We start from the raw sequence: 14,754 nt of genomic DNA on the forward strand, positions 1-14,754 counted from the left end.
TATAGAAATCTATGCATTGTCCCAGTAATAAACATATTTATCTCTGAGATTTACTCATATTCAAAGAATGTTGGTAATGACAGCATTATTGACACTCCTTTAATTGCCACAAAGGATGAATGTAATAATCAGAGTGACACATTAAATATATCCTTATTGCCTACCTTAAGTAATTTGATTAGTATTGAGAAATAGGAAGGAGTTTGTATGAGGAGAATGACTTTTTACAAAACTAGGTTATTGCTGAGTTTCTTCTTAGTTTCTTTGCAATATATTTTTAATCTTATGGAAACAAAGATTTTTCTTTTTATTGAGACAGCATATGGAGACTGTATAATAATTAAGATAGGGAAGTGAGAATTATGCTATAAGATTTTCATCTATGAATTTAATTAATATATGTTCCTTTGTATATTAATACTCAATGTAACTTTTATGCCAATATTTCGCATAAGTTTTTTATAGTACTGCTAAATATTTAAGGCAAATTCAAGAATGAGATAATAAGAATTATAGACATTTTATTCCAAGTATATTTATATTTCCCTACTTAATTATTTATTCTGTGTTAATTCTGAAAATCATTCTAATCACGATAACTTCCTTTTTGATTTCATTCTCTAATTATTAATGGGATGATTGTATATTTCAGAGTCATTTATACTATTACAATTGGCATAACAACAATATACGATTAAATTTCTCCACAGGATTTATGAGAATGAAATGCCATGTTTATGTAGAATTGAACACAAATAACTTAAGTATCAAAAAATTATAGATGCCACAATTTATTTAAATATTATTTTTGCTTATTTATGTATGGTATAGAATATTTTTTTTTCATTGTCCAAGTGTTTACACCTTGAGAAAGACCTAACTATAGTAACAATAATGTGTGCTTTAGCCTGAATGCACATGGTATTTTTTTGTTAACTGAATTCTTATAAGGTTGACATTTTTTACTTTCATAAATATCAATCTCCTCTTTTACAGTAATTAGTCTCACATGTATTAATCTTCCATTAGCACTGCTCAGCAAATTACATTATTTATAAAACCAAAGATATTAGTTGTCTATCAGGAGACTGAGATTAGTCTCTATTAAAAAAATAAAACTTGGGTCTGGAGAGATGGCTTAGCAGTTAAGCGCTTGCCTGTGAAGCCTAAGGACCCTGGTTCGAGGCTCGATTCCCCAGGACCCACGTTAGCCAGATGCACAAGGGGGCGCACACGTCTGGAGTTCGTATGCAGTGGCTGGAGGCCCTGGAACGCCCATTCTCTCTCTCTATCTGCCTCTTTCTCTTTCTGTCTGTCGCTTTCAAATAAATAAATAAATAAATAATTTTAAAAAATAAAGCTTATTATTTTGAATGGCTATAGTTAACTTTTCTATAAGGTTCAATTAATAATTATTGAATTAATGAGGAAATGAACAAAATATTTACTTCAGTAAAAAGTGAATTTCTTTAACTAAATGTGCACTTACCACAAATAATGGTACTTGCACTTACCAAAAATAATGGTACTTATAACAATTACTGTAGCTTCCTGACCCAGGAAACCAATGTAAAGAAACTGACAGTGTGGGTGCTATGATGTTGATGGTGTTCAAGTTAAAAATGGCTGTCAGGCTGGAGAGATGGCTTAGCAGTTAAGTGCTTGCCTGTGAAGACCCTGGTTCAAGTCTCAATTCTCCAGGACCCATGTTAACCAGATGTACAAGGGGGCGTATGTGTTTGGAGTTCCTTTGCAGTGGCTGGAGGCCCTGCCACACCCATTCTCTCTCTCTCTCTCTATCTGCCTCTTTCTCTCTCTGTCACTCTTAAATAAATAAACAAATAAATAAATAAAAAAAAAGGGTGTGGAAGGAACAGGTAAAGATGATAGAAAACCAATTGATTGCGCATTGTTTCTTTCCAGGTATTAGCCTCAGCTGTTACATTATGGATACTTAACACGTGAGTATTCCCTTTCCTGTTATGAATTGTGTTTTGTTTCCATTGGTTACTTGAATGGTATAAAATATTACAGTACCCACTATGTGTTACTCCTTCTTCAGTGTTGTGGTAGTGAGAAACAGTCATTCCTTGGTTTCTGAGGAGGATGGGTTCTACAAACCCTGTGGAACTAAAAACTGGAGGAGCTCAAGTCCTTGTGTAAAATGCTGAAGTATTCACATTATAGCCTATCCATAGTCTTTAACTTATGTCTGGATTTATCTGATACCTAACATGCTAAGAGGGTTGTGTAAATACTTGTCATAGCAAATTATTTAGGCTATAACTATGAAAAAATAAGTCTATACATGTTTAGTAAGATGCAACTTAGAAACACCTTTTTTCAATCTCCTGTTGGCTGACTCTATAAGTGTGTAATCTATAGATCCTAGAGCTAACTACTTTAAATTGTGAGCCTGTTCAAGTCCTGTAGCTCTTTGCCCATTTCTAAAGGAAATAGTATGTTCAATTTCCTTGAAACTTGATAAAAGTTTATGAAGTACCTTGGACATTTAGTATTTTTTCCTGTATTTTATTTTCTAATAAGGATTAATTATATCTATTTCAGTGGAAAGAAAATTTAAGAAACTTTTGTGAAACTATTATAACAAAGTCTGCTACTTCAATGTGCTTTGTTTCCTTAGGCTCCAGTTAGTTTTAATTATGTATATTTGAAATTCAGTTGGCCTGTTTAGTTACCAAATAACATTTCTCTTTTGTTTTACAGCAACCCTCTGTCATTGGAACACAATAGTACTAAAAATAATTATGCTGTTATTATAACAAAAACAAGTTTCTATTATGTTTTTTATATATATGTGGGCGTTTCTGACACGCTACTGTCCTTAGGAGTTTTTAGGGGCCTTCCACTGACGCATACATTAATAACAACTTCAAAATTTTTACATCATAAAATGTTTCATTCTATACTTCATGCACCAGTATCAGCCTTAAATGGGTTAAAAACAGGTATGTGAGTAGGTATACAAAATGAAACAGTTGTGTGTTCACTTTGTTTCTTTTGCTGTGCAGATTTTTTTTTTTTTTTAAATTTCAAGTAGTTTGAATTGTTAACTCTTGGAGCTATGTCTTATGTGATTGAAGCTCTGACCTGGAAGTCTTACATGTACAGAATGAAGAGGAAGGTACCAAGGAGTGAGTAAGAGTGGAGAAGAACTAAGGATGTATTTGAAAATGTGACAATGATACCTAAAACGCTGTATGCTAAAAAATCTGAAAGTAAAATTATTAATCAAATGTAAAAGGAGAAACTATTGGTCACCATCCTCAGAACTTGTAGACTCCTGGCATTCTAGTATCAGAAAGGCTTCAAATGCATCTGTTCTTTATTGAGCCTTATTATGCCTGGCAGGGGTGCATTTGTCAGACAGTACAGGCATTCATATATTGTGACTCCTAATATTTCTGTATCAGGTAATAGTAACTCAATGTGTGGCATGTGTGTTGTTGGGATGGTCACATTAGAAGCAGTTTTTTCTGAACCACTTGTCCTTTTTTAATTTCAGTTAATTAATTTTTAATTAATTTTATTTATTTATTTAATTAATTTTTAATTTCAATTAATACTTAATTGTTCTTTGCTATACTTGGCAACACCCAGTAGCTTATCTCAAGTGGGGTCCTTTGCACTTGGACTTTACCTGATTTTCCTATGTAACTTTTTTCTTTGCCACTTTTAAGTGACCTTAAGCCCATATTGACTATGGATTAAAGGATTAATATAGGGTTGGAGAGATAGCTGAGTCAATAAAGTATTTGCTTTGCAAGCATAAGGACCTAGATTTGATGCCCATCCCTAACAAAGCTAGGCATAATGGCACACACTTGTAATCCAAGCACTGGCATGCCTGGAGCTTTCTGGCCAGCCTGACAAGTATACTTGGTAGGGACCAGACAAATGAGAAATCCTGGCTCAAAAAAGGTCGGGAGGCAGAGGTAAGAGGATCACCATGAGTTCAAGGCCACCCTGAAGCTACATAGTGAATTCAAGGTCTGCCTGAGCTAGAGTGAGACCCTACCTCGAAAAAACCAACCAACCAAACAAACAAGCCAAAAAAACCCAAAAGAAAAGTACTACTGAGGGGCAATACCCAAGGTTGTCCTCTGGTCCATACCTGCCCCCACATATATTAATTCATGAACATGCACACAAACAAGTACGTACACAAAAGTGTAAATGTCTATTTTGACACATCAGGAATATAAATATCACCAAAGCAAACTCAGTTTCTAAATGGTAATTATAATTATAAATACTACAGGTTTTTCCAGCTTTGGTTATTTTATGGGAACATATACAAATATTTTTAATAAAAATTGTTAAAGAATAAATTAATAAATATATACCAAATAATCCCTATGTAGGTTCTTTGCTTGGGCTATAAGTGAAACAAAACAAATGTAGAATAATCCTGTTGATTTCTAGCAACCCACTGTCTAGGAAAAGACAAAAACATGTGCAAATATGTGATTGTGATCTATAGCATATATACAGTAACACAGAGGTACAGACAGAAGGAAGAGATTCCTTCAGCTAGTGCTTTTGTGTTTAAAAGTATAGGTGAGTTTACCTGAATGAGGATAATAAAATATAGGAAGCTGGTACTAGCAAGATGAGGTAAGACCAAATTATAGAAAGTCATAAATGTTAAACAAAGAATTTTGGACTTTATCCTATAGTTAATAGTGATAAAGTTCAAAAAAGTTAACTAATTTTTAGACAGTTAACCCAATGAGAAATTAGAGTGACTTATTTACCACTATTAACTCAATGCCTTGTTTCATGCTGGACAGAGTGGATAGATATCCTATATGCACTTTTTTTTTTTAATTGAAGCAACCAATGATCAGACTTGGGGATGGGATCTAAAATTTAGAAGATAAGTTGAATCTTAGATGGCCAGTGGAAGAAGGTAGACAGACAACATTGCAGAGATAGTCCCCACAGTGATCATGTGGGGAGATAGCTGTGGATACTTCTGAGCTATGTCAGAGGAGAGGGTAGGCTTTATGTGCTGGAATAAAGACAAAAGGAAATGATAGCTGCCTGTGCAGTAAAGTATCTTTAAACCTAAAGTGGCAAAAGTCGAGTTGGTTTAGTAGGATGACCACCCATTCCTGACCCAACTTATAAGAGTTTGATTAAAGACATTGGTTTTCCTGAATCTTTCAGGCATCTGTATTTTGTAAAAGTTCAAAAGTGGGGATAACTTGAACACATAATTAAAATGTTAGAAAAATTAAAATCTCTAGTTCCTTAATTCTCTGATTACATGCTAAGTCTTGAGTTCTGAATGTCTTTGCTGTGATTAAAATCTAGTATTAAATATATTAATGATCTTTTAAAATTTATTTTTGAAAAAATTTTCTTGGTATTATAGGTGTAATTCTAAACAGATTTTCAAAAGATATAGCAATTTTGGATGATTTCTTACCGCTTGCCATATTTGACTTTGTCCAGGTATGTAAAATATAACTATTTTATGTTTTGTATTTGTCATATTGTCTATATTAGTTAAAAAATGAAGCTCAAAAATTTTCTGTATAAGAGTTGAAATCCTGTCAATTGAATAAGTCTTACAAGAGGCAAAATCTTAAATAAAGACTCATATTGAGTAAGTTCAATAACAAGTCATATCTATTTACTTCACCTAAGCCCCAGAAAATCCCACATTTAGATGTAACAGTTGGGTTGGATTGATTTGAAAGGTACAAAAAGACTATTTTCCACATAATTGGCCATAAAACTGTACATTTTGGGATTCACATATCATTTGATGGAAACTCATCTAGTTTCAGAAAGCCTACATTGAAATGATAATGGCACCCCTGGGTGGGCTACACTTTAGCATCACCCAGAACACTTTGGCACAGATTAGCTATTTTATCATAGCAAGGGTCTCCATGAAGGAACAGAAAGAAGGTGAGTTGAGTAGTGAGAAAGGCTATCCCTGACTGACAGTTGTAACTTGGCTTTCAGAGTAGCCAGGCTACAATCTGACTTTAGGGTGAAGTGACTCATGTGATAAGAATGAAAGACATTGGGGTGGAGAGGAAAGTGACCTTAGGGATACCTCATTAGGACTTCAAAGTGACAGGGTTTAGGAGGGTTTGTAATTCAATATCCTTGCCTGTTGGATTTCATTTGTGCACAGCTCTCTGAGCTTCCTGCTGGTTTTACTGAAGCTTTAGAGAGCAAATGGCACAGCCTCCTGGGCTGCCCTTTGTGGAATGAGCATTCTCCCCCTCCTCCGTCAACACCCCTGGAAAATAATACTGCATTGAGAAAACTTAAAAAAATAAAAAGAAAGGACTACCATGTTATTGTGTGTATTTATAATCAATACCAGCAGAAGAAGAGAATGGGGCCTGTTGGTTTGTCTCATCTGAAATAATGATACCATCAAATACATTACTCTTCAAAGTGGCCTTTAGTGTGATGCATTGATGGTATAGTGGTGAGCATTGCTGCCTTCCAAAGTGACCTTTAGCATTTTTGATTCCTTTCATGGCTGTATTTAGAGAAATAACTCAGCACCAACAGCACCTGCTAGAAAATTTTAATTCATGTTTTGATTTCAAAAGTGTGTTTCCTATGTCTTTCTTTAAACACTAGATATCTGTTCCTCATTCTAGGACTGCAATCACAGGTCTCTAATATAATCTGTGCTTCTTGAATTGATTAAAAAGGTATTTGAGTATTTCAGGAACAAAATGAGGCATACCAATAAATTTTCTCAAAAAAATCCTTCTCCACGTTGTTTCTCAAATTTTAATGGCAAGTGTACTTTCTGGACTAGGATGCTATATGATGAAAATGGAAGTTTTTGGGTTCTATTCTTCAATTATCACCATTTTGAGCAGACAACTTCAAAGGTTTCAGGTTTGTCACCTGTAAAATAAGGATGAAAAGTCTGATGATGTTCCATTTCACTTCCTAAATTACATGGATATTGTAGACTGACATGCTGAAAAATTTAGTCATGAAAGCCAACAGACAAACTGGACTCTAGCAATCTGGTTATTTCTATATCTGAGTAAACGGCTCTCTCATTAAACAGAAGCATGAATATGCACTTTAAATACTTTTGTTTTATTCTTTCTTATCCCATTTTATGGTTATGCACTGAGTCCCTGAACTGTGATCTCTGCAATTTGTCTTTTATGTCTTCTCTCCACCCTGCTATTCTTGCTATTAATTTCCATTAGTCTAGTTCTTAGTCATTTTCAAGGATTTCCTATTATTTATGGATTTAATGTCTAAGATTCATATACATCATAGTTTAAAATAGGCATGTAAAAAACCTCCTTTTTTGAAGATTTGTAATGTGAACTTCTCTTAGTAGTATCTGCTCCAGTTTCATAAGTAAGCTGTGTGGCCTTCAGGTACAGAAATGCTTTTGAGGCTCTTCAGTGGTAGCGATATGTTGCTACTTTATAGAAACATCATTTCACAGTGCCTTTTAGGTTTCCATATCCTGCTTTTAATTGTTTTTTTTTTTTTAACTTTGTTCAGGAACATTTAGGATTTAGTTAACAATGAACAGAAATTAGAAATATGTGCTCACATTTTATCTTGTCATGAAGTTTATTTGTTTACCTCTCAGAAATATAACTGCTTGGTAATGAGTCCTATCTAATCCATTAAGAATTAAATCTAGGATATAACATTTGTTTGCATTATTAGATTACTGAGAATACTAAATCAGTGCCTTTAATTTTACATAAGTGCTAAATTAGTAGGACCCAACCTCATTCTGTGAGAATAATTACCTCTGGTAGGAAGAGTTACTTTTCTCAAGGTTGAGACTTTTTATTATTCATCGTTTGTTTCTTTTGGTTTATTTTTACAAAGTAGGGCCTCATGCTAGCCCAGGCTTACCTGGAACACACTGTAGTTCCAGGCTGGCCTCTAACTCACAGTGATCCTCCTACAATGCTAACATTACTGTCATGTACTCACCTTCTCCATTATTCTGTAACCCAGTCTTACTGAGTTGATTTACCTAACCCCACTTGTATTTGTTCACTCCCCATTACCATAACACATATCTGAAGTAATGCAATTTATGAATCAACAAGAGATTTTAGTCCATGATCAACTGACTCTTGATTTTAGGTCTGTAGTGAGATGCCAAATCATATTGGTAATATGTGGTAGAATAAAATCTTCACATTATAGCCAGAAACTGAAGATAGGTAGATAATAAATGTAAAAGAGGAATATGAAGTAGCTGGGCTTCCTCCATCCCCTTTGAGGACACACTTCCAGTGACTCAGACACCTCCCCTTAGGCTCCATCTTTATAGGCTCCAGCACTTCCCAAAAGTACCACATTAGGAACTAAGCCTTGAACACCTGGGCTTTGAGAGAGCATTTAGATAAGGTTTGTATTGTGAACTTACTGGATTGCAAGCACCTAGAATATGAGTGAGACATACATGTGGTTGTGTCTTCTATGAAACATTTCCAGAGAGAATTCATGGAGAAGGTATGGTCCAGTCCTTTGTATGGTACTATCCCCATGGGCTGAAGGGTTAGAATGGAATAATAAGTAGGAGAAATCTGCCCAATGTTGGTAATTCCCCTTCTCTCTGTGCTTCCTGACCAATAAAAAGTGAAGAAATTCTGTTCCTACTCTTGCTGCCTATGCATGTGGGGCCAGGTGACCTTCTGAAAACTGTGAGCTAAAAAAAAAAAAAAAACTTTCCTCTTTAAGTTGTTCTGTTAGGTATTTCATTACAGCACCACAAAAATAAGTAATACAAGATACAACTATAATGCCACCCATTATAAGACTCTACACCATATCTGCAGTCATTAAAAATGAAATGAAGCTTTTGATAGAAAAAAATGTTGATGGTTAGAATGTGTCTTTATACCCTTAGGTTCATTTTTTCCACCCAATGTTTAAATTGGTATTATATAGCAAAAATAGCAGTAGTGAAAATTAATGCAATTCAGTTCATAATTACCAATAGTAATCAAAAGATCCTGACCCTAGTGGAATAGCTGGATATCTCTAATATTACTAATGCAATAGCGCTTGTGTTTCAGGCATGCTCACATTTAATTTGATGATATATTTAAACTATATTATATTTCCACCATTAATGTACACTGCCTAGAATTTAGTCAGTTCCTGTCCTTCCCTCTTCATCTCTACCCCCTCATGAATTTACCTACTCCCTCTCCTCCCTTTCCCTATCCTCTTTTCTCTTGAAACTCCTATTTCTTTGAAATAATTGTCCCAAATGTAAAAAAAAAAAAAAAAAAAAAAAAAACCAAAGCAACTATAGTTTGTCAATGAGGAAGCATTTTGTTAAAACATTTGGGATGTTTTCATTACACTACCGGCACTTGTAAGTCAGTAGGGGAATATGGAAGATTTTCTGGTTGCTAGATCACAATATTTCTAGTGTAGTGCATGGTACAGTAAAGATTCATCCAAGTACTTGCAAATGAGAGAGAGGCTGGAGGTCCAACATTTGATGGCTATAGCTGTAAAGGCATTTCACTTACATAAGATGATTACCTGAAGTGGTAGATGGAGATAGGAAACTATTTAAAAGTTTGTCCATATCTAAGTTCTACACTGTCCCAGCCCCAACTGCATGTTAGCTGAAAAATCCATGGAAACTAATAGAGAATTGGCTTACTGAATATTACTTGGTTTCTTTCTTTCTTCTTCTTCTTTTTTTCTGATAGAGAGTTGGCTTACTGACTATTACTTGGTTTCTTCTTCTTTTTTAAAATTCTTGTTGAGACTTAATTTCTTCAAATGAGTTACTGTAGAATAAATGTTAGCAGGTATTTTATCTTTTCAAATATCTATGTATTTAGTATCATATTGATATGTAGAAGTTGTTTCAGGATTGTCCACAGAGTTTCAATTTTCTGTGAGAAAATATGAGAAAGAAAAATGAAGATCGATTCAGCTGAAATGCAAAATTCATTCTGACAACACACAATGTAGAAAGAATTGTGTAATTTCATATCAAACCAGCCATCTCCCTGAATCTTCTTTTGTGCTGTTAAAGTATCTCAAATTATTGCAACAAATAGGAACAGAATAGTTAAGGAAGGGAATAAAATTTAAGTACAGTGTCTTTCAATATCAAACATCAGGAAACATGGGACCAAGAAACTACACAATTTTCTGATGTGAATATTTTTAAACCAAATATTTGTGACTCAGAAGACTCCAAGATGAATAAATGCTTTATTTTCAGAAATGCCTCAAAAATCCCCATACTAATAATCATACTGAAATTATTTCAGAGGTTTAGTTTTTAAAGGTGTGTCTAAAAATTCATATTTATATAAAATTATTATACAATGTATAAAATGTCAAACAATAAAAATATCCCAAGATCAGGCAGCACAATGTTTTCATACCTAAGTAATTTTAAATTATCATATGACCTATCAAAATATCCTTTGTGATATCTCGCTTCCTAGGAGAAACACAACTTCTTCTCATTAAGAATAGAGCAGAGCAGAGTTATAAGAACAAATGTATCTCTGTCACCAATACACCTTATCTATTTTCAAAGTGAAATGTTTGCTCATCCATATTTTTTATTTGATTCTACAGTGGACATTTGTTGTAACTGGTGCTATACTTGTTGTATCTGTTCTGCAACCATACATATTACTGGCAAGTATTCCAGTGATGACAGCATTCGTTTTGTTGAGAGTGTACTTTCTTAACACCTCGCAGCAACTCAAACAACTGGAATCAGAAGGTATGACATAATATAGAGGACTTGCCTTGGAAAAAATGCCATAAGGGCTTTTCATTATTCTTTTTTATTACTCTACTTTTCTAAAAACATGTGTTATGGTTTTAAAATATTACATTATTTAATAGTGATTTTGTTGAGATATATATGCATACTAGTGGAAATTCCATTACAAAGTATACATGGATTGGTTTTGTTTCTTAATGACCCTTGATACCTTGTATTAATTTTCAAATATATGTATTTGATGTGTAGTCATTCATTCATAATTTATTATTATAATCAAATTTTAAAATGATAATATCTAAACGTTAAACGTTTCTGTAGGATCCCAAATGGTACTAGTTAGAGGGCTTCCCTTTGGCTTGTCTTCAGACCTTTCCTTTATGTTCGGGTTGCTTTTTGGTGTATCTCCAAACTCTGCCTGAATACTTTGAAGCACATTTTTCAGAGACATTCTGGGTATTGGTGCATTTTCAGAGAATAAGCCTGAAATGCATTTCTATTTGAATGTTATAATACAAATCAAATCTCATAAATTCTTTAGACATTCAAAAACTTATTCTTAAAGAAAAAATACTCAGTTGCCAAGTGAAAAGGAAGTATAAATGTGTCAAAAGTGAATCCTCCATCTATTCAAAGTAAAGACCTGCCTAGCTAATGATATTTGTGTTATAATGACCCTGAATTAATCTTTTTTCAGAAACATGATTATGTGAAATTCCATTCTGTATTTACAAGATTTGCATTATTTTCTATGTGATAATTCACAGCCAGAAGCCCCATCTTCACCCACCTTGTCACCAGCTTAAAAGGCTTATGGACACTTCGTGCCTTTGGACGGCAGATTTATTTTGAAAGTCTTTTCCACAAAGCTATTAATGTACACTCAGCAAATTGGTTCTTATACTTGTCAACATTGCGGTGGTTCCAGATGAGCATTGAACTGATATTTTCACTGTTCTTCATTGCTATTACCTTTGTCTCAATTTTAACAACAGGTACTGTGGGCTTTTTCAGTATTTAGCATACCATTTAAGTCAAAACATTGTCAGTGCCACATTCTTATATGTTAATTTTTAGATGTCTTTTAATTTTTTGAGCATATTAATCAGAAATTTGTGAGTTTACTTTTCAACAAATGATTTCTTTGCATTTGTGTTTTTATTGTTGGATCAAAAATTTCTTTGATTTTATTAGAGCTATATATGGTATTTCTTTGGTTTCATAGTTTAACAGAACCAGAGATACAGATCAAATAACAAAAATATGTGATTTACAGATAAGAACAGGTATTTTGTGCTAATGTTGGTAAAGGATACTGGCTTCTAAATTAATATATTTCCTTGTGAAAGAACTCTGAATAGGGGAAAAGAAACATAAACACATACATATGTGTGTGTGTGTGCATGTGTGAAACAGAGAGAGAGGTAAAAAAAAAGAGAGGACAAAACAATTTTCTTTCCTTCCTCCATGATAAGTTTTGTTCTTTTATTCACTTAACCACTAGTCAGTAAAAGCCTCTATCAAATATAACTTGTGCATGAAGCAACTTGACAGAATGAAATAACTTAGATAAAAGTACCATACTTTCCAAATAGAAATATCATAGATCTTCGGGTGAAAAACCCAAAGCATACATAAATGAGTAAAATTATATATATATATATATATATATATATATATATATATATATATATATATATACACATATATATACATATATGTATATATATATATATATATATGTTAGAAGAAGAAGTTGAATTTTGGAGTGCAAAATTATACATATATATATATGTGTGTGTGTGTGTGTGTGTGTGTACTTAATACCTGTGTGTATGCATTACAGTGGGAAAAGATTCAGAGGAAATTCCAAATCTACAGCAGGTTTGATCATAAGAACCCTGCCCAACCTCAAATGAGGCATTATTTGGAGTTATGAAAAACCTCATGTAGTCCTAGGGCTTGTGTCACCATTGTGCCTGTGGCGGGACCAGAGATGGACCAGAATAGGCAGGCACTAGGGAGTCAGGCACTCATTTCTCTCTGGAGAATGGTTTTCTTGATTGACTAGGGCCAAACCACATGGATTTTATGTGGCTTGTCTATTCTGGCCTTTTGAATTAATAGTAGAGTTTCTCTGTCCAATTATAAACTTCTGCAAACACACTCACAAACACATAAAAGAACAGCTTCCTTTCTGCTCAGTCTACCTACAGACTACATAACCTCTTTGAGGTCAATTTCCCCCTTTTTTCACTTTTTCCTCCACCACATACATGCCACACACAAACACACAACCACACACACATCAAAAATAATAAACAACAATCATTGTGGTATAGAACCTCCAAGTCAGAGCTGAAGTAGATACAGCAGATAATGGTTAGTAGTTGTTATCAACTTTGGCTGTACTAGTTACACTATATTCATGATGTAATGCCATATTTACTTTCAAGCATTAACTTTTCTAGTCCCCTTATGTGTAAATATGCTTATATCTTTCCATGAGTGTTGAATGAGATAATTTGTGCAAAACACTTTTAGTGTTTTTAGGGTTTAGCCTTGTCTGTGTAATAAATGCCTAGTGACTATTACATGACTTTTTGTTATTAAGATTTTACCTTAATTTCTTCTTAGCTTTCAAAATATGGCCCTGGATTAATTTTAATATTTTAAATATATTATTTAGTACTAATAAAACACACATGTGCTGTCTGTGGCATACCTTCTATTGAAGGAATTATGGACATAAAATTATAATTAACAACTTTTTGCCTTATGAAAATTTACCATGTATGTTAAATACAAGATCTATCATCTGGAACCTGGTATCCTGAACTTACAGTTCAGGATATGAACATTTGTCTTAGCAATTTTTATTGTCATAATTTTGTATATGTTCAATTTTAATTAGTGGTCCCTCTCCCACCTACCCCTGAAGAAAGAAACACTTACTCTAATAAAACACTTCAGCTTGTTCCTTCCCACGCATGTTAGTTTTTACTTTTCCTTCTTTTTAACATAATGAGTAAGCTGCTCTTTCTAAATGGCTGACCTATTAGTTTTCTGACTGCCTGGTAATATACTAGGTCCATTTTATTCCATTTTATTTATGGCAGAATGTCATCCTTGCACAGGTACATCTAGACATCCTACTCATGCTACTCAAATGTATGCTTCAGTTTTTTTTTACTTTTTCCTACAGTTTATTTGGACTCATAATTTTCTTTTTCATTTTTCAGTCTGGTATTTGTTATTACTATTACATACAGGGAAATAAAAGAGACAAATACGATACCCAATACATAGTAGTCCTTTAGTACTTGAGATATTTTTAGAAGGATAACTTTTTACTTTCACTGTTTGATTTAGACCATTGGTTAAATACTTGCTATATGAGGATATTATTCTTCCTAGTAGAGGCTAAAATTAGCATAAAATTGAAATGTGATGTGTGTGATAAGCGATAAGAGATATAAAATGGTTTACGGAGACAGGAATAACATATAGCTTATCCATTACCTTTTTCATGTATAGGTGGAGGGGCAGGCTCCTCCATTGGAATCATTCTAACATTAGCTATGAACATCATGAATACACTGCAATGGGCTGTAAATTCCAGCATTGAACTCGACAGCCTAGTAAGTCATTTTTATTTTTTTTTAATTTTAAGAAAAAATTAGAAAACCCTAAAAATCAGAAATAATACAAGGAATAACTATATATCCAATACCCAACTTCAGAAATAAGGGTTAGAAGTAAATTTAAGACCACTCTATATCACCTATCAAGTGATGATTTAACTTTCTTCTTCATAGATTGTCACTATGAAGATTTAAGATAACAGTTTGCATTCTTGCACATGACTCCTTCTCTAGAATATTTCCAAGGCAAATCTTAGCATTGAAATTGCGTCTTAATAGAAATTTACCTCAAGTTCAACTTTACTAGACAATCTCAAATTGCCAAATCTCAAGTCTGTT

General features: G+C 33.5%; 1 protein-coding gene across 1 annotated transcript in view; it reads left to right on the plus strand.

Moving 5' to 3' along the window:
• The window catches only part of Cftr (CF transmembrane conductance regulator), a 133,921-nt gene that overhangs the window by 82,089 nt on the left and 37,078 nt on the right, over positions 1 to 14,754 (plus strand). Inside the window, exons 16-21 of the mRNA XM_045160653.1 lie at positions 1,924 to 1,961; positions 2,728 to 2,969; positions 5,402 to 5,481; positions 10,618 to 10,768; positions 11,539 to 11,766; positions 14,309 to 14,412. Coding sequence (XP_045016588.1) covers positions 1,924 to 1,961; positions 2,728 to 2,969; positions 5,402 to 5,481; positions 10,618 to 10,768; positions 11,539 to 11,766; positions 14,309 to 14,412 — 843 coding nt within the window. The remainder of the gene's footprint in view (positions 1 to 1,923; positions 1,962 to 2,727; positions 2,970 to 5,401; positions 5,482 to 10,617; positions 10,769 to 11,538; positions 11,767 to 14,308; positions 14,413 to 14,754) is intronic.

This window comes from Jaculus jaculus, chromosome 10, assembly GCF_020740685.1.
Source record: "Jaculus jaculus isolate mJacJac1 chromosome 10, mJacJac1.mat.Y.cur, whole genome shotgun sequence".
Lineage (NCBI taxonomy): Eukaryota > Metazoa > Chordata > Mammalia > Rodentia > Dipodidae > Jaculus > Jaculus jaculus.